Source organism: Brachyhypopomus gauderio, chromosome 18, assembly GCF_052324685.1.
Source record: "Brachyhypopomus gauderio isolate BG-103 chromosome 18, BGAUD_0.2, whole genome shotgun sequence".
NCBI lineage: Eukaryota > Metazoa > Chordata > Actinopteri > Gymnotiformes > Hypopomidae > Brachyhypopomus > Brachyhypopomus gauderio.
Genome location: NC_135228.1, coordinates 14,876,420 through 14,896,579, shown reverse-complemented (window position 1 = coordinate 14,896,579; position 20,160 = coordinate 14,876,420). Strand labels below are relative to the sequence as shown.

At 44.4% G+C, this 20,160-nt stretch overlaps 1 protein-coding gene across 2 annotated transcripts in view; it reads left to right on the top strand.

The window, feature by feature from the left end:
- The first annotated feature begins 947 nt into the window (after positions 1-947).
- Positions 948-20,160, top strand: part of slc8a4a (solute carrier family 8 member 4a) — a 40,896-nt gene continuing 21,683 nt past the window's right edge. The window contains exons 1-4 of one of the 2 annotated variants that reach the window (XM_076980252.1): positions 948-1,833; positions 2,171-2,268; positions 15,104-16,483; positions 17,507-18,015. In XM_076980252.1, coding sequence (XP_076836367.1) covers positions 15,164-16,483; positions 17,507-18,015 — 1,829 coding nt within the window. In that variant the 5' untranslated portion in view covers positions 948-1,833; positions 2,171-2,268; positions 15,104-15,163. The remainder of the gene's footprint in view (positions 1,834-2,170; positions 2,269-15,103; positions 16,484-17,506; positions 18,016-20,160) is intronic. The other variant, XM_076980251.1, reaches the window with a different exon arrangement.

The window sequence follows — 20,160 nt, the reverse complement described above, 5'->3', positions numbered from 1 at the left end:
AAAGGATACTCTTCGGAAATGTACGGAAGAACAGGCATTACTCTTGTCTAAAGTCATGACCATAAGAATACACCGCATTATATTGTTGTTGTTTCGTTAAGGTGTGGCCTCTTAAAACAGATTTAGTGTAGAAACACCCTCGTCACTGTCAGTATTATGGCAGTTACGCGTAGAAGAATCACTGAAGAAATTAATTATTGTTCCTTTAAATTTAACATGTTGCTGTACTGCTATTAAAAAACTCAAGTTTTATCATTTGTCCTAACTGAGTTTTGACAACAAAGGCAAAAGCTGGCCTCATACACACAGACATTTTAACAATTTAAAAATGGTAAAATATAGTGCAATAACTCAAAAAGTATCGGTTCCTGATTCAATGTTATTCCTTGTTTACCCTGTGTGTCATAAAACCTCGTTTAATTTTATCGCGGGGTGATGAGGCTGTTGAGTACAGGACTGAAGGCTTAAGGTTTTAGTGTAAAACAGCTATCCGTGGAACAAGGCTGTTCCCTTCACTAGCTACTTCACCCAAGAGTGCAGTTTAACCCCCGTTCACACACCAGAGATAAGTTTGCGTCGACACTGTCTGTATTAAAAATAAAAATATGCATAGGCTAGCCTTGCCAATTTTATATTAAACGACGAAACTGCTAGAAACCAAAACACACATAATGTGTTATCATGAATAATTTATATATATATATATATATATATATATATATATATATATATATATATATATATATATATATATATATATGGGGGGGGGGGGGTTCGTGAGTCAGACTCCGTTTGTTTTTGTTTTTAAAATCACCAAATATCCTCCATCAACGACCCCGCAAATTTGATTCATTAGGATAGTAACAAATCCTCATATGGCTTATTAGTGGGGCTCGGCCACACTATGCGAGGTTCTGTCCCCTCCCCTCTCTCTGCAGTCCCTGCCACTGAGAAATGCCGTTTTCGCACCTTGGCTCTGATCCCTAACACATCTCACCTGCAGATGGACCGAGTAAAAGGGAAACGGGGATCTTTCATTTACATATCTTTCATCGTCTACTTCTCAAATCTCCCCCATCCTCCATTGGTTTCTGCGCGTGGCGGATGCTGATGCTGATGCGCGCGCCTCGCCTGTATCTTTTCATTCAGTTGCCGGCGCTCGCGCGCTCCCTCTGGTCTCATCACGTCCATGTGTGTCTCTGACACTTCTCCTCTCAGTATCTTCTCTCTCAAAGAAATCGCCTTCGAGTTTATTTCCAGTGCTGTGTAGAAAGCTTCATTTTTTTTGCATATGTTGCGTTGCTCTGTTTAAAAATTAATCGCTCGCCAAGTAGCCATATTTAGTTTATATGGTAGTTTAAGCTTAGACTGCAGTTGATGTCTCCAAACAGCTTAATCTGTCAGTCCTCAGTGACCAATTCTAATTTTCTGATATTTTTACTACCATTAATAAGGGAAACAAATATTTAATAGTGGCTTCACTAATGTAACATTTACAAGTATAACTCGACTTTGCGTCGTCTGTAAAGGAAGACAATTTTAGCTTCTTATATTTTGTCTCCGTGGGGCACTTTTTCCCCCCTAAGTCTCGAGCTTCAAACTTATCTGGATTTGGCAGATATTCGTTCCTTCGATTTTCATTTTTGAAGAAGTGTGGCAGGAAAACGACGTTCACGAGATGCTGCGCATCAACGGCGATGTTTGGAGTAGTGAGTAGTGGGTAGTGGGTAGGGAGCATCGCGGAGGTGACTCGCACTAGATTCCACCACGGCACATCGCGCTGGAGGAGCGACTCGGAGCCAAAGCCGAGTGTTCGACTACAATCTTGAAACTGTAAGTACTATTAGATTTTGTTATTCCGTGGGTACGTTTGGACATCCCATATGAACCATAGTCCCACACCTATAGTAAATGAAGTGCAGCGAACGACTGCATACAAACCGTATCAATGGGGTGACTTAAGTTTACAAGAAAAATGGAAATGGCAGCTGTAGAGGCACGATCGCGCCTTCTTGTGTCGTTTTGAAATACAACAGTTCAATTTTCTGTTGTCTCTGTGTAGAATAAATACTTGCTTGCATCTCACATGAAGCCACGAGTCACTGTTAATGAATCCACACAATGAATAACGTATATTGCTTTTTTGAAGTATAATATCTCTTTTTTGCAGGGGCAAAAGTAACACCTAACCTAGAGTGACAAGAGTTAGCAATCTGATAACAACAATAATAACCTACTTCCTTTCAACTCGAGGTGTCTCAAATGCAGGTATTCACACTGCCATCTGTGAAGTGATGCAACTAAACATTGGTGTTTAGATTAACTGATCGATTCCTGAAAAAGGTTACTGGGGAATCTTTTAAGTACGGACTGTCATGAGTCTAGAGATAATGCAACATGTATATTTTCTACTGTCTAATCTTGTGCCATTTACAAAGTGGCTACAAGCACTGTTCTCATGGAAACGCTCTCCTACTCCCACTATAGAAACAGCCCACTTGTTTCATATAAACATATTCAGATGATGGTATACCAGCATACTGTGTTCTAGAGGGAAGCCTTTTCCCTTCCTATATCTTGTAAATGCATTTTAAGCAAAACAACAGGAAACCTGTGGCAGTAAACATCTTGAGGCAGAAGTTCTACATACATGTTATGCTTTACTCATTGCTCAGATGATAACTTATTAGATACTTATTTCAGCATATAAGACCATCAAGCAAGAAGACAGTTTTGACTGAAAATGACCTGTGGGGTTTATCTCTGTTGTAATGGGTTCCTAATATTGCTCTTCAATCCACAGTACACAGTATGAATATGCAAGTACACTACAGTGTTACTAGGTTAAATATGTTCACACCTCACGCAGATGTTTGTGTCCTCTGTTTTTAGCTCATAAAATCACAGCGTTTTGTGATTAACCCTAAAGATATGAGTAAATGAGAGAAGCAGATTGTTTACTCAGTCCGTGATCTGCTACTGACAGTGTGCTGTATCAGGAGTAGAGTGATCTTAGTGAGGGAGGTTCAGTCTTCCTGCTCTCTTTCTGCTATAAAGTGATTTTAGAGAAAGATAATCTTTCAGGCAGCCTTTTTGAGTATGGAGAGAAAACATGCAGTGCCATGGAGTTCTCTGTATCAGTTATACGTGTTATCTAGAGAATACACTGATCTGAGTTCAGCTCCAGCTGCCGTTGTTGAATTATCTTTATCAGCTATGTGTGTTATCTAGACTATACACTGATCTGAGTTCAGCTCTAGTTGCTGTTATTATAGAGGTTTATGTGGTCTCATGTGGTTAGAGCTCTTGGTTTAGCAGACTTTATGTCCTCCCTAATACTAAGAATCATTACTCATGGCATGTGCTAATCTTGATGCTTCTGGTGGACTGTAAATAATGTTACACTTGCTCATGGCAGAATTCAAGAAATGTTTTTTCCCCCAGTGCTTTGAACATTCACTCTGAAATATGTTAAGTTTGGCAAGCTATCATCCATTAGCCTATTGTGCAGAATTTGTCATAATCATGCATCAGTTCCAGCGGGCTGTGGAGCCTGTAAGTGTATTCGGAATGGCTCCAGAGTTTCACTCAGTGTACTGACGAAATTATTAGTGTGAGAATAAACCATTTTACATGGGCCCATTTTCTCTTTTACTTTGCTGGGTTGTTTTTGTATGCAGGGCTGAGTGTTTGGTGTGTTTTAGTGTTCATGTCAGGTCCAGAGGTCCTGATGGGTCTGTTTCTCTGTTATGGTGTATGTTGGTTGGATAGCACTGTGGTCAGAATCAGTCTGGGGATCTTAGGCCAAATAACTCTTGGTTTGCTGCTTTTCTATCAGCATTGCCACCTTTATTAGCCCAGAGCCACAGGCCAGACACCCAAACCATATTTGTCTTCTACCTCTTACCCAAAGACCTGTGGGCTCATTAGGATGGCCAGCTCTGTATTATCTTCTCATGTGAGCCAGTAGCCTCAATTAAAGTGTCATTTGCTCCATCTGTCTCATCCAAAATGAAGCTATTATTCAAATCATAGCCTTATTTGTGAAATATGATTTTAAACGTAGCTATTTATAACAAGCATGTGCAGTCGTTGTGGTCTGTTGCTCTACACAGTCCAGTCTTCTTTGGTATTAGTGTTGTAAATTTAGTTTAGTTTCAGGTTTTGTATCTTCATGCTGCCTGGGGATTTGAATCTCTTAGCAGAGCTTGTGAACATTCCACTGGGCTCTTGCTAATTATTTGCACTTTTTAGATGCTTTTTGAATCTCTCTCATGCAGTCTTTTTCTCCCTTATGTGTCTCTCTCTTTCTCTCACTCTTTTTATAGTTATTGGATTAATATTCAAACCTGTTTTTTTCTAATATCTACTTTTAGTTTGTTTGTACTTTCCCAAATGAATGCTGCAGCTGGCTAATTAGAAAGCTGCATTAATAATATATTGTTTTGCTTATGATTTTGGCAGCCTCCAGTGCTAATCACTGGCCTCTTTGAAATAGTGTGCTGTTATTGCGTACCATCTGTCAAAGTCATGCTCTGTCTGGCCAATCACATAAAACAGCTTGACCCTCTCGGCCTACTCAAGTGCCTCACTTTGATTCTGGGTTGTACATAATGAAACACATCCTTTCTATACTGAGGGTCAGACCTGTTGGGTAAGAGAATCATCAATTTTGCAGTGCATAGGAACAGCTTGATACCTGTTGGCAAAGCATCCCTTTGCATTAGATGCTGCATTTGTGTGTTAAAGGGTAGAATCTTTAGGAGGATCATAATTGTTTGTCCAGCATATGAGATGCAGAGCGTGGTCAGCGCTTAATACACTGCATGAATATCTGACATTGAAGTCGCTCTCCATGGTGCTGAATCTGCAGCTGAATGAACAGGCTATGTGCAGATACTTTTAGCAGTGTTTGTGCTCTTTGTTGTTAACCCAGCCAGGCCACTCTACAGGGTGTGGTATGCACAGATGACCAGTCTTAGCAATGACTGGGTAGCTCTTAATAGAGACTGATCAATCAGTGTGGCAGCTGTGGTTTAGTGATTGTAGACTGCTGCGATGACTTTGGAGCAGGTACAGAACAGTGTTGGGTCCTTGACTTCTCAGATTCACCTTAATGAGTGCAAAAGGTTTTTGGAAGTCTTCAGACTCCACTGCTGTGCAGACTTCACTGTTTTTCCTTTTCTTTTCTCTCTCTCTCTGTCTCCTTCACAGTGAAGGAATGCTTGAGGTTAACAGATGCAGTGTGTGTGTCCCTCTGTTCCCTCTGCCCTCCTTTACTGTGGCTGAATGCAAATGAGGAAAAGCTCTCTCTCTCTCTCTCTCTCTCTCTCTCTCTTTCTGTGGGCAGTGGTGCTGCAGCATAGCTCTGCAGGGGTCCACGCATGGCTGGACTGCCTCTGTGTGTCTGTGTGTTACAGGGGTTCAATATGACTGCTGTTTAGTGATAATGAGTAGCATGTTTGTTTCTGTTCTCAGATATGAACATGTACATGGACATATTCATCTGTATATTGTACGAAGAACAAACATGTTCCCTTAAAACTGTTCACAAAAGACATAAAGAAGCAAATTTGAAAGCACTATACCTGCAATAGACACCTCATGAAGTCTTTGCCATTCATAATGCTTTTTGCTTAGATAAACACGACTGTGTGCACACGTGCTGTAGCACTGCAATTACACAGTTAAAATAAATATACATTCCAGATTTGTTTCTGACCCAGACAGCACCATGAAATACAAGTGTATACGGAGTGCTGTTTTCCCAGCAAACACTGGTCTGTGTGTGTGTGTGTGTGTGTGTGTGTGTGTGTATGTGTGCTGACTGAAAGGCTTATAATGGTGGTGGGGTCACCTGATGGACCGCACAGACAGCTCTCCATTTTTGTTTGGGCACACATATAAAGGTAAACAGAAAATGCCAGTGTGGAAACCCAGGGCAAATGTCATAATCCCTAAGGAGCTTGGCATGAATGATTAAAAATGAGAAATGTGTTATTTTAACTGGCAAAAGCAATTCGCAGGCTGCTGAGGACAAGCAGCAGGTGACCTTTCCCAAAATGCTCAGCCTCAGCCTTTACGTGACCAACTGGCACAGACAGCTTGATTATAATGAGGACAAAGCCACTGATACCAGAACACAGGCTTCCTGACTGACTAGCACTGAGTCTGTTGAATGGAGTTCACTTTAGTTCAGCCATGAAATGCCTGTTTGATGAGGACATTGACTGCAGTGTTGATGTGATGAGGGTGATTATGAAACAGGGAATTGCAGAAACTGGCCCACTGAGGAAACCCAGTATCCATTGCTCTCCTGTGGGATATTTCATGTTTCAAGCCAGCTTGCCTGAGCTGAACGTTTACTAGATTTTCCACAAAACCCTTTTTCCCCCCTACTTCCCTGGCAGTAATGTACCGCGCTCATTAAACAGGTTTTGCGACCGTGTTATGTTTCCCACAAGCTGTGAAAGAGGGACGTGTTGCAGGCTAACGCCTAGTCCTGATCAGGGCCAGAGAAAAAGAAAGAGACTGATAATAGAGGGGTGAAGTCTGGCATTGTTGTCCAACAGTCTGCTCTGCAGCCCCGGCTGTGTTGAAGGGCCCAGGGTGTTTGTGTGTGTGTGATGGTCCTTGTTATAAATTTGAAACACAGGAGCCTTCCTCTGCATCTAATGCCCCAGCGCCCAAGCAACCACAGGGACAGTGATGAATGCTTTATAGTGAATGGAATGGACGAATGTTTTGGCTTGTGACTAAGTCCACGATTTAAATAACACGTGGGCCTGCACAAAAAACCCCCCCAAACAAACAAACAAAAAAAAACCCCAGCAACAAATGCAAGCTGTCAACCCTTCCACCCGTCTGCTGTTCGAGATTATTTAGGACACGCAGAACGCTGGCACATAGCATGTGCTATGAATATTGATGAACATTATCCGACCAACGACGTGTGGGGAGGAGGCATGGAGGGTAGGGGCGTGACAGTGCCGAACGTGGGCGTGTCCAGGGCTGGGGGAGCGTCTCTCTCTCTCTCTGCAGCTCGCAGCAGAAACGGCTGCCTGTCAGCCGGCGTGTCTGTGCGGTGGACCTGTGGCGCCGGGCACCAGATCGAGGGCTGGATCAGAGGAGAGAGCTGTAGCCACGTACTGTAGCGCATAGCTGCGACCGGCATGGCCCACTCGACACGTCCGGTTTTAAACAGGGATCACAGTCATTCACACCGGGTCATATGGCACTGGACGAGAGAGAGAGAGAGAGAGAGAGAGAGAGAGAGAGAGAGAGAGAGAGAGAGAGAGAGAGAGAGAGAGAGAGAGAGAAAGAGAGAGAGAGAGAGCAGGTCGGGTTTTTGCAAGATGTGTGAAAACTGAGCACGAGTGCGTAAAATCAGTGGGATCAGGGTTTGTGTTTTTGACCATAATTATTATTCATAACCGTCATCACACAGACTGCTTTTGCACGTATATATTTGGCTTTCGTGCTCAAAAATGTGAACGTGCACATAAAGCCCGCAGTGGTGCTGCGTTTCTGCCTGCTTCATCTTTCTCCACCCGTCTGTGGCTTCAAAGGCGAGATGCCCACGGTGCTATATTCTCCTCCCTACTCCCCTCCACATTCTCTCGCTCTCTCTCTCTCTCTCTCTCTCTCTCTCTAAATCCTCCTTTTCAGTCCTCTCTCCTTCTCATCCTTCTGTGCACAGTGTAGATAAAGAGACAACCCAGCATCACTGGGAGAACGCGAGAAAGTGAGGATTACACGTAATCTCGGTCTGTTACGCAGAAGACGCTCCTCAAACCTTCAGAGCAGCATTTCTCCGTGAACTTTGTGATCTAGCGAGAGCGATCACTCCTCCAAACAAAGGGACACCGTACAGATCAGCCAGTTTTGTGAATGGGCTGTCAGAGGGTGGATCGTCCTACTCATAATAAGAATGGAAATGACCGACTCATCCCTATAAATTTGGCAGTGCATTAAATTGGACACAGGCCTGGCTGAATGTTCGTCTCCCATTACCTCGACAGAGCGCTGTTATATACTGCGTTCCATAATTCTGCTTAAAGGCTGGTTTTATGCGTCCTTTCAAACAGTTTTCTGAAGCCCTCAAAAGGCCCAAACGGAACTTTAGATGTGGCCGATATGAGGCAGTTTTAGAAACGTCACTCTATGAAAGAATGGTCTGAACATGTCACCCCCCCCCCCCCCCCCCCCTCCACCATGATTGGCCAATAGTGAGGTGAGTGGGGGCGGGAATGTTGGAGTCTGGCGAGAACTTTGCCATGGCTGCTTATGTCCCTAGGGACATGTCCCTTATGTCCCTACCTGGCCATACCCTGGTTCTCACTGCCATCACTATGAAGATGCTTAGTGAAGAACATTGCTATGTCTGCTAAAGCATGCCTATGTTTTTCTGACCAGACAGCAACCAAACATTTATGTATCATTAGCTGCTTACAACGCAAATCTGAATGTCTTTGCCGACTGTCCCCTATAGAGCTGGGTGAACATCAACATCTTTCCAGCTCAGACTAGTTCAGTATTGTCTGCACATCCAGCCCTGCCACCACTGCGAGAACCTCCATGCGCGGATTTCATGACTTCTTTCTATCACTTTTCACTATTCACATCCCAGTCGTAGCACCGCTGGCTCCTGCACCCACACATCTCTCTGTAGGACCAGGGATCGCTGCTCAGACAGCACCAGCTCCGCTTCTGCGCTCCAACCTCCATGCCAGGCTCTGCACTAAAGAACCTTCGCAATGGGTGCATATGCACTGCCATTTCAGTTTTCTTATGCTGTTTCATTGATGCACACGTCGCTTCCATTCCACGTGTGCACGCATTTCACGTGTCCTGATGGGAAGTAGCCTCTGCATACCGAGCACACGTGTGGGTCACTTAGATACATGGACGCGAATAGTGAAGGCGAAAGATTGAAGGTGATTGAATCTCAGCAAAAACAATAACAACAACACAACAGAAACAAACTCAAGCATCGCCATCATCGAGTCTGAGTTTGAAAACAGCTGCCTGTGGTGATGCACGTCGTTGACGCCGTTTGGGGCGCTCTTAAGAGTTATTGCTTTTTCCTGAAATCATCTGTCAGCTTATTCCGATTCCGATTATTCCATTTCTGTTGGATCCCCAGCTCTGTTTTTCGTGTGCACTGTTTCCAGTTTGTAGGGCACACGGGTCCCCATTACCCACTCCCAGCTCGACGAAGGAATGCTCCTCTAATGATGACATACGACGCTGGCCACATTAAAATGCTGTTAGGAAAGCTTGGCTTCGTTCCACCGCAATTACAGCGAGGTGTTTAGGAGGGGCCATCTGAGAGTCAATACCGGCAGCTGGGAAATACAGATGACAGAATGAGGAAGGTCTACGCTGTTCCTGTCTCTGACAGGGGGACGCAGGCGATAATGGTGAAAGACAGGCATCTGTCCCCTTCTTAAATGGCTGGGCAACCCGCTGATTGTCTCAGTTCATCGGCTAATTGCCGAAACTTAGCTCCGCGCCGCTGGGCGAAGTGCGTTTGAGGGTTGTGAGAGTGTGAGGGTGTGTCTCTGTGTGTGCGTTTATTGCCTTCCTCTGTTTCCCAGTTGTAACTCCACTGCTGACCTGTGCTGACACTAATGGATTATTATTTTTATGTCTGCACAGGTGGTTATTGACTGAGCTCTGTTTAGTATTCCAGTGGAGGCAGCATATGAACAGTGGCCTGCACCTCTTTATCTGGGCACTCCCATTATGACCTACCGGGGCTCGACTAACCCTTATTCTCACACCCTTATTCTCCATATCTGCTTCTAAAGGCCAGTAAAAGCCAAGATCAGGCTTACATTTTACCCACATTTGTTGATGCCGTTTAAGCATCTCTTATATAGAGCTAATTCCAGCTTTCGTTCTTGTTAGAAGAAACTGTGCTAAATCTCTAATGTCAGGGCTGCTCTTCCGGTGTGAGGCTGGAGGCCGCGTACACTGACTGATTGTTCAGTTGGCTTCAGTGACTCAGCCCGGGAAGAATGAAATGCCATTTAATTTCTCTTTAACCCTGCCCTCCTGGCTGCACTCTTCAACTCCTGCTCAATTAGGATGGAAGGAACGGCGCTCAAAAACCGACGGCGCTCAAATATTCAATAAAACGAAAGGAGGGAGGGAGACAGCGTAAATATTGACTGCATCAGCCCGCCTTGAAATTGTCCTCGCGCGACCCTCCGACCGAGATGCAGCCGCACGCCGCGCCGCTCACCCCGAGTCGCCCGATTTCACCGCAGGACAGAAGACGTCCCGTTTACTGTGATGAGTGTCTCGGCAAAGATGCGTGACCTTTTCTTTATTGCGTGTTTCTATCTGCCGAAAGAGACTTGTGGGGAAGGATGGGGGGCCACGTCACGTGGTGATGGGGGGGGGGGATTGGGGGGGGTGGTTAGGGTGAAAGGGCAACAAGGCCTGAGAAGCAAAAAAGAGGGCAAATGGGGTAAGCATGGCTTCTGGGAGGAAGCAGCAGTGTACAGCCCTGTTCCTGGAGTCCTGCTGATACAGCTGCATGTCTGGCCTCCCCCTGCACCAGCACCAGATTCCCACTGTGAGGGGCCTTGTGGTTGGTCAGAATGGTGCATATGTAGTGCGTACATGGGAGGATTGGCCAGAGTGTACTTTAAAAATTCTGATTTGTGCCACGGTTTGAGCCACTACTTGTATCAACCAGGCCTTTTGTTTTTCAGTTGTCATACAGTACACAGAAACCCCTTAAGAATAATGCCTGTCCCCTCTTCTGCACGTATGTGCTCTGTGTGGTTTTATCCACATCTCTCTATTGCGTTATTTCACCTTCTCACCCATTATTTTCCTGTAACTGACTCCTTGTGTATCTTCCTGTAATTCCTCATCACCTGTCTCCTCTTCTCCTCCATCCTGTTCTCTCACTCTCTGTTTCACTCCCTCTGTTCCTGCCTCCTCTTCACCCAGATTAAGAGATTATTTTATTCTATTGAGCTCAAACAGAGGAATCCTGGCATAGACATGTTCATGTAAGTAAATATAATGTATGGGTGATCAACTCATCTCTTACTCACACACACATACAAACACAAAGTTCTAATTCAGATCTTTAAGTAGTATGTGAAATTCAAAATTAAACACTTTCAAGGTCAGGGAGAACTTAAGTCACATTGGTAAGGTATTAAGTAAAGCTGTAATCTGTATGTTCAGTATTTAATATTTAATTCAGTATTTAATCTGATGTAGAGATACTTGGAAATAGTGTAAAACTGACAAACAACCCAGATCAATCTTTGCATTAGAATATTGGTGTAAAGAAGGTAGTGAAACACCACACGGTGACAGTCAACACTTCATTAGCAGCAGCAAACAAATGAAGCCACACAAACAAACAGCCACGAAGGCAGAACAACAAAGTTCTGCTGACTGTGGGAAACTAGGTGAAGGCAGCAGAACCACTGGGCTGAACCCACACACACAAACCTACATTTTAAACCACGGACATCAGACGTCACACTGAAGCAAAATAAGTGCGCAGAGGTAGACAGCAGTCTGGGAGCCTGTCTCCACCCCGGGAGCACTTGACGTGCCTGTCTCCCTCCAGGGAGCCCCCATTGGCCCACAGCCTAATATGACACCACAATGTGAAATGTGAAACCTTGCTCTGAGGGCGTCTGAGAAAGACTTCGACGTTTTTCCTAGATTATTGTTACCCGAACTTTTTTCTGACTCTAAGGAATTTAAAAGGAGCCCCTCGATCCCTTGTGTGTGTGTGTGTGTGTGTGTGTGTGTGTGTGTGTGTGTGTGTGCGAGCGAGAGAGAACGAGAGCGGGAGGGAATGTGACTATGTGCATGCACAGAGTGTGGACTAATTTAATGATGTGAACTCATTACGCGTGTTTTGTGTGTGTGTGTGTGTGCGTGTGTGTGTGTGTGTGTGTGTGTGTGTGCCCATGTATTAATGTAACAAGCCTTGTAAGGTAATAAAAGATAAAAACACAAATTCTTTTTGGAAGTCACAATTTTGCATGCACTTTAACAAAACCTTTTAGTCTCCCAACCAACCACTCCTTTAACCAGATAACCCTTTAACCAACCACTCCTTTAACCAGATAATCCTTTAACCAACCACTCATTTTACCAGATAATCCTTTAACCAACCACTCATTTAACCAGATAATCATTTAACCAACCACTAATTTTACCAGATAATCATTTAAGCAACCACTCATTTAACCAGATAATCCTTTAACCAACCACTCATTTTACCAGATAATCATTTAAGCAACCACTCATTTAACCAGATAATCCTTTAACCAACCACTCATTTTACCAGATAATCATTTAAGCAACCACTCATGTAACCATCCAACTTAATTTGAAACAAACAGACACTTTTTTGTTCAGAGGGGTGTGACCAGAAAGCAGTGCTAATAGGTCAAGGACAGAAACACACACACATCTGGCTAGGTGTGTTGGTGTAGTGTTGGTACAGAATTAACACTGATATATTGAGGAGTATTTGTGCTGAATGGAAAGTTGGGAAAACAACACTGCAGAGCTAGTGTATTTCACCGTATGGAATAAGTATGTGTGAATGTATGTGCACATTAGGTTTATATGTGTGCATTGGGAGTTGGTGTTATATTGTCCTGAATAATTCTGCTAATCCATTCCTCTAAGGTTAAGTCCCAAATAAGGATTTTAAAGCACCAAAATAGATGTCCCTCCATCACTAATTGGACTGTATCATCAACAAAAAACAAGTAATTTCTCATTGCGATGTGAGAACGTCCTGCAGTGTACTGTCTTAGGCTGGAAGCAGTTGTTCTGATTGGGCTCTGTGAGGCCCATCTCGGGCTGCCTCACACAGCGCCGGGTCCTGAGAGTACTCTTTGTCTCTGGGTCCAGAGCTGGCCTTACCGCTGAGACCTGTCCTCTCCATCTCCGCCAATTAAAGCAGCCCGCCACGCCATAAACATTCTCCCAAGGATTACGCTGCCTCCAGGACCTGCTGTTGTGAAGAGAGAAGACATTCTCCATGGTGTTAAGAGAGTTCCATCTGTAGGCCACCAGTGTGTCCCACCAGTGTCTCCTGCCAGTGTGTCCCACCAGTGCGTCCCACCAGTGTGTCCCACCAGTGCGTCCCACCAGAATATGGGCTTGGCCACAGCAGGATGGCGAGGAGCAGTCTAGCAATTATGAGACAGAGAGAGAGAGAGAGAGAGAGAGAGAGAGAGAGGCCAGCGAACATGGTGCATGACATGGTACATCACACACGCATTCAGCACGCAGCCAGCTGAACACTGGACGGAGTGCTAAGAGTGGTGGAGGGGACGGAGGGGACGGAGGGAGTTTACCCGCCTCACTCTGGGTCCAAGCAGACGTGAGGTAGGGCTGACTGGGCAGGACCGGGGAAGGGTCATGGGTCACTGAGCAACAGTTTGGAGGGGCAGAGGAGCGTGGCATAGGAGCCCAGAGGCCCAGAGATACTGCTCGTGTGTGTGTTTGTTTGTGAGAGAGAGATAGAGAGAGAAAAATAAATGTGTTGGTCACTCATGCATGACTCAGGCTCTTATATAAACATGTCTGACCCAACATTCTTCAAGCAAGCATAAGACACAGCAGAGCCGTTCCAGTAATGGCCACTGTTTCAGGCCACGGCCAAATACCAGTGAGTGGGATATGAAGACTGACATGAAGACATTGGAAATTGAGGATGAAAATAATGGTGGAGCATGCTGACTTACACAACTCTTTCACTGGTGACAGGTTTTCCTACATCCCACCGGTTTACTCATCTTTCAGATATTTCACCTTTTAGAGAGGTCAGTGGCACAAAACACCACAGCCTGTAATGCAGACGTGCGTCCCACAGCCGGGGTGGATCCCCAGATACGCCATGTTGACATGGCTGGTGGGACAGCATGTGTCTGGCTGATTCCCCAGCAGACAGAGGGCTGATGCTGACCACATGTGAAGTACAGCGTGCCCTCATGTTCCTACAGACCGTGGTGGCTTGAACAGCCTCACATGCCTGGAGCAGCTTTCAGCCACAAGAATGGGTGTCATAGTCATGCCTGCACTCTCACTGTCATCCTGGGATCGGACAGGAAAGAGAAAAGGAAAAATGTTACTTGGTTGTCGTTTAAATAAGTTACATTATAAGATAACATGCCAAATGGGAAGCTCGGATAGCTCGGGATTTGAATATCAGTGTAATATTGATAACCTTTACATCATGGAATCACGTATTATTACATAGACAGTATATGGATGATGGATTGTAATTAATCTTATGTAATCAGATTATGAAACTGAGAAATGTATCAGACCTGCACACATTTATTAAACTGCTACTTTTACATCATTACATTTTGGATTTTTTTTTTTGGTATGTCTTAAGAGATCTAATTTCCATTTAGGTTTACACATTTGCACAAACCCAACAAATTAAAACTGTAAATACTGATGCTAGCAGAACCAGCAGTCCCTTAGAATTTGTACCAGTAACCAATTTATCATCTGCAGTTTGGGAGAAAGCAATGCTCCATGGAACTCAAAATAATCTTACCAGAAGATTATTGATATACCGTACATTCTCACATTTATGTACATTTTAAGATAATATATGTACATTTTCACATAATTTACACTTTCACAAATAATTGATTCACAAATTAGTCCAGCGCTAACAGAATGTGTGTGTGTAGCTTGTAAAATGCAATGAACTGCCTCTCCATGTGTGTATTCTGTCAAAATCAATCATCCCCTAAGCGCCCAGTCTGTACCTACACGGGGTGCCGTGATGCATGTGCCTGCCCTGTACTGCTGCAGTGAACTCTTCTTGTAACCACAGCGACTCTCCTCTCCTCAGACGAACCTCAGAAATACCCTCAGGTGGTTTGATTACTCAGAAATAACAAATCAGAAATGAAGCTCCTGATCTGAATGTGCTGAATGACTTTACAAATTTAATTTGTGCCTTCGGCAAAAGAAAAGAACAGAAGAAGATAGCCGTTGTGCCAGCTATGCTCCGTTGCACAGCTACTACATGTCCTTGAAGTTCAAGTTTGTTGTTTTCTGTTCTTGTACTTTTCAGAGGTGTCTTTAAGAGCAGAGCTCTGGTCTTCGTTGAATCAGTCGTCAATACAGCTGCACCATGGTTCGCCTCCAGCTTAAATTCCACTCCTTCACCCTCTGCTTCAGCGTCACCCTCCTCTTCCTCCTGGCTCTTGCCCAGTTCTCCCAGGCTAGCCCCGATGCGGCCCACAGCAGCCCTGGGAACTGTTCAGGTGAGGACAGCTGCTCTGAAGGTGTGGTGCTACCCGTGTGGAACCCACAGAACCCCTCAGTGGGCGATAAAGTGGCCCGTGCCATTGTTTATTTCGTCGCCCTCGTCTACATGTTCCTGGGCATGTCCATCATCGCAGACCGCTTCATGTCATCCATCGAGGTGATCACCTCCCAGGAAAAGGAGATCACCATCAAGAAACCCAACGGAGAAACCACCACAGCCACGGTGCGCATCTGGAATGAGACGGTCTCCAACCTGACTCTCATGGCCCTGGGTTCTTCAGCTCCAGAGATTCTTCTGTCTGTGATCGAGGTGTGCGGTCACAAGTTCGAGGCCGGTCACCTTGGCCCCAGCACCATCGTGGGCAGCGCTGCCTTCAACATGTTCATCATCATCGCTATCTGCGTATACGTGGTACCAGATGGAGAGGTGCGAAAGACCAAACACCTCAGGGTCTTCTTCGTCACGGCGGCATGGAGCTTGTTCGCCTACATCTGGCTTTATCTGATCCTCTCCGTTTTTTCCCCCGGCGTGGTGGAGGTCTGGGAGGCCGTGCTGACCTTCCTGTTCTTTCCTATCTGCGTGCTCCAGGCCTGGATCGCCGACCGCCGCCTGCTCTTCTACAAGTATGTCCACAAGCGCTACCGCGCTGACAAGAACCGGGGCATAATCATTGAAACAGAGGGCGACGGCATGTTCACCAAAATGGACATGGAGATGGACGGGCAGGGTGCCAACTCCCACCACAAGGAGGTGCTGGACGGTATGCTCGCAGGTGTGGAGGAAGGAGGAGGTGGAGGAGCAGGAGGAGGAGGAGAAGAGGAAGAGGCAAGGAGGGAGATGGCCCGCACGCTGAAGGAGCTGAAGCAGAGGCATCCGGATAAGGACATGGAGCAGCTGATCGAGATGGCCAACTACCAGGTCCTGGTGCAGCAGCAGAAGAGCAGAGCTTTCTACCGCATCCAGGCCACGCGCATGATGATCGGGGCGGGGAACATCTTGAAGAAGCATGCTGCGGACCAAGCTAGGAAAGTGGTGAGCTGCCACGAGTCCAATGCACAAGAAGAAGATCCTCACACCATCTACCTGGAGTTCGAGCCCTCACACTACCAGTGCTTTGAGAACTGCGGCTCGCTCAAATTGTCCGTGGCCAGGCACGGTGGAGATGGCGGCTGCACAGTGAAGGTGGGTATTAATATTAATGCAAACATTATTGCAGTTGCTGTGTCAATGTCACTTTATGGCCATTACAATAATAATAGATAATAATAATAGGTCTGAAATTCAAAGAAGCAACCCGTTGGTAAGAACCAGCTCTGACAACTGCATGATTATTCCATTTTAATGAAAATGTATGAAGATAAATTATTATAATATTATAACATAATATTAGATAATAGATTATTTTATTGCAGTACTTCATTCATTTGTCTCTTAATGATTTAACATTTAAGCACTTTAAGTATTGAAAGGACTGTGGGAAAGCAGTTTAAATGTTTTTGACAATGTCACCAAAATTTGAATTGTGGTAATTAAATATAAAGATTTTATTTGGGTTGTTCTCTGCAGTGGCACTTTATGACATCTTTTTAAACAAAGCCTCTTTAAACAGATGTTTTTTTCCCTATACTTTAAATCCCCAGTCAGGAAATTTGAGAGCAATTTCTCCATTTACAAACCTAAGCCGGTGTAATGGTAAAGATAGCTAAAATTAAGGTGTTAGGTTTTTGCATTATTAGTATCTGTAATTGTCATGAATTACTTCTAAGGAGGAAAACAAACAAAAAGTTGTAACATTTTGTAATAATTACACTAGCTGTGTGAACAACAGATTCGGTTATTGGGGGCTATTGACATTTGACATATGACATTTGGCGTACATTTGGCAAACAAAAGAGCCTTCTATGTTTTTGGTCCACAGTATGCTGTGACAGGCTGGAGAGAGGTTGCTAAAGACAGATATACCACAAAATGTTTCACTTTGTTTTGGCGGAAAGCTAAAGCATCCGTGACTCCCTGGTGGTGGTGGTGGTGGTGGTGGTGGTAAACTTGTTTGAAGCTTCCTTTGCAGAATCAAAAACTGGCCCAGTCAGTTTTACTGGTTCTGACGGGGCTTTGAAGTCTCTTAGTGCTGTTGATCCGCAGGCTCAGATCTCATCAGCCCCATATCTGCAGCTTCACACAAACCCACGCATGTCCTCCCCGCAGGTGGACTACCGCACCGAGGACGGCACGGCTAACGCCGGCTCCGATTACGAGTTCGCTGAGGGCACGCTTGTCTTCAAGCCGGGCGAGACCATAAAGGAGCTGACGGTTGGCGTGATCGATGATGACATCTTCGAGGAGGACGAGCACTTCTACGTGCACCTGAGCAACCCACGTGTCGTCCACCGAGCTGAGGTCTCCATCCTCGACCCCAGCACCGTTTCCCCTGGCAGTAGCCTTTTAGGCTCCGCCCAGCCCAAAGCCGCACTGGGCAACGCCCACTCTGCCACGGTGACCATCTACGATGACGACCATGCCGGCATCTTCACGTTCGAGAGTGCTTCCACGCGCGTGAGCGAAAGCGTGGGCGTGATGCAGGTGAAGGTGCACCGGACGTCTGGGGCACGTGGGAAGGTGGCAGTACCGTACCACACCTCGGAGGGCACTGCCAAGGCCGGAGAGGACTACGAGGAGGTGGCCGGCAAGCTGGAGTTCCTCAACGACGAGACCATGTAAGTTTCTAAAGCTCATGTTCAGCCTGGAGGGAGCAGGCTGCGTAACTGGGCCCGTGATAGCGTCCCAGCGCCACCCGTCATGCTAACCATGAATAAAACCACACTGTAAAACCCAACAAGTTCACTAAACTCAAACGTTTTGTTGTAACCGATTACCTAAGAAATTTTAAGTTCATGTAATATAATTTTTAAGTACAGTTTACTTAAAAAAAATTAAACTTTAAATAAAATATATAAGTTTAGGAAAATCTAAAAAAAAAATTTTTAAGTACTATATACTACAATACTTTTGGTAATAATTATATAATTTCCCCCAACATAACCATTTTTATGGCATTTGGCTCTTATCCAGAGCGACTTACATTTTATCTCTTTTTTTTATACAAGTGAGCAATTGAGGGTTAAGGGTCTTGCTCAGGGGCACCTTAGTCATGGCCTTAGGTCTGGGAATCGAACCCACGACCCTCCGGTCACAAGACCAGTATACTAACCACAAGGCCATGACGCACCGCCATTGTGACCACTGTAAAAAGTAAATCCGGGACACCGGGCATGTTGGTGACGTCAGACGCTGCGTGACTTTGGAAAGTGACAGATGTTAGTGACAGTCATTACTCAAAAATATGTACTCATTTAAACTTAAAACATAACAAAAAGTTAAGACAGCGCAAAACCTTAATGCTGGGTTAACTAAATAACAAGATTTGAGTGTTATACCAATAAAGAGTATAAGTTAACAATACTGTTCGGGTTTACAGTGCACTAGAGTTTCGTCTAATTTAAAATCAGGGATAGATTTTTAGGCATTTTTTCATAAATCCAATAATCCAATAATTCATTTTCTGTACCCTTAGATAGAGATGATAGCGTGGAATTTCTTTTTTCTTTTTTTTTATTATTTATTCATCTTTTATTGACAGTACATTCAGTGAAAGTCCGTTGGTGAAAGGAGATATTGAGGTATATAGTAGATTTGATCCTGTGAGGCTTTTCAGTGAGAGAGACAGAGAGAGAGAGAGTGAGAGAGAAAATCAACTGAGCAAAGGCAACAGAAAGATATATAGATGTTGCACCTTTCATATAGCTAAGAATCAGTATTGAACTGTGAGTTAACACATGTGAAAAGTTCAAACTTCTACACAAGCACACCACATTTGCTGTAGGTGAATAGCTTAAATGGGTCTGATGTTGAAATGTTGAAAGTCAAGATTTTATTCTATGTCAAGATGCATGAATGTAAAGATTTTACCATTTGAGTACAAAAAAAGAAATCTAACATGTCTCAAGAACAGAATGCATGGTTATTATTTCTTTTTCTGGTAAGACCAGAAATAGAACACATCCCGTGCAGTCATTTAAACTGCCTTGGGCAGTTGTACTGCTCCATATTCATATCTGTGTGTCAAATAAATGTGCCTTCCACTGCAGCACAGCGAGTGAACTTCAGTGTACGAACAAGCCAAAAATCACAGGTGTAGCAGCAATGCTAACAACAGCTGGTTCAGTCAGGAAACTAGCTATGAGGCCAACAGGTAACAGTGCCATGTTAATAGTGTTCAGGATATTTAAAATACTCATTCATAATTCACACCAGGACACCAAAGGAATTAATCACCAAAGAACATAATTTATCACGTTTGTGTTTTTACAAGACCCAAAACTAGATGATGTTTTATTCCCTGTGGAAGCCTGTGAGAAGGTTCTGCACCATCTCATTTATTTTATTAATTTTAGATGTATTTCAGGACAAAAACAATCTTGTTAAACACTACACAAGATGCAGAAAATATGCTTTGGAGAAAAAACTGTGGTATTTTCCTTTAATAAATGCGCATATTTAACAATACTGTGGGTGCCAAGGTCAGTCCAGGATCACCAGTATGCAAACAGCATATACTCAGCCACCATGTGTACATGAACCTGCCTGTCTGAACATATTTCAGTGGAAATGTGATCAGGCAAACCTTTATTTTATACTCGCCTTCACAGTACTAGAGCATTACACTGGTTATGGATCCCTATCAGAGGTTGCTAATGGTGTGTCATTTGTCAAAATACACCATGGATGTGCAGTGGAGACAGGAAGAAGTCATGCATTGTTGGGGTCAATGCAGGACAAAAGAGGAAAGGATCTAGACGGGC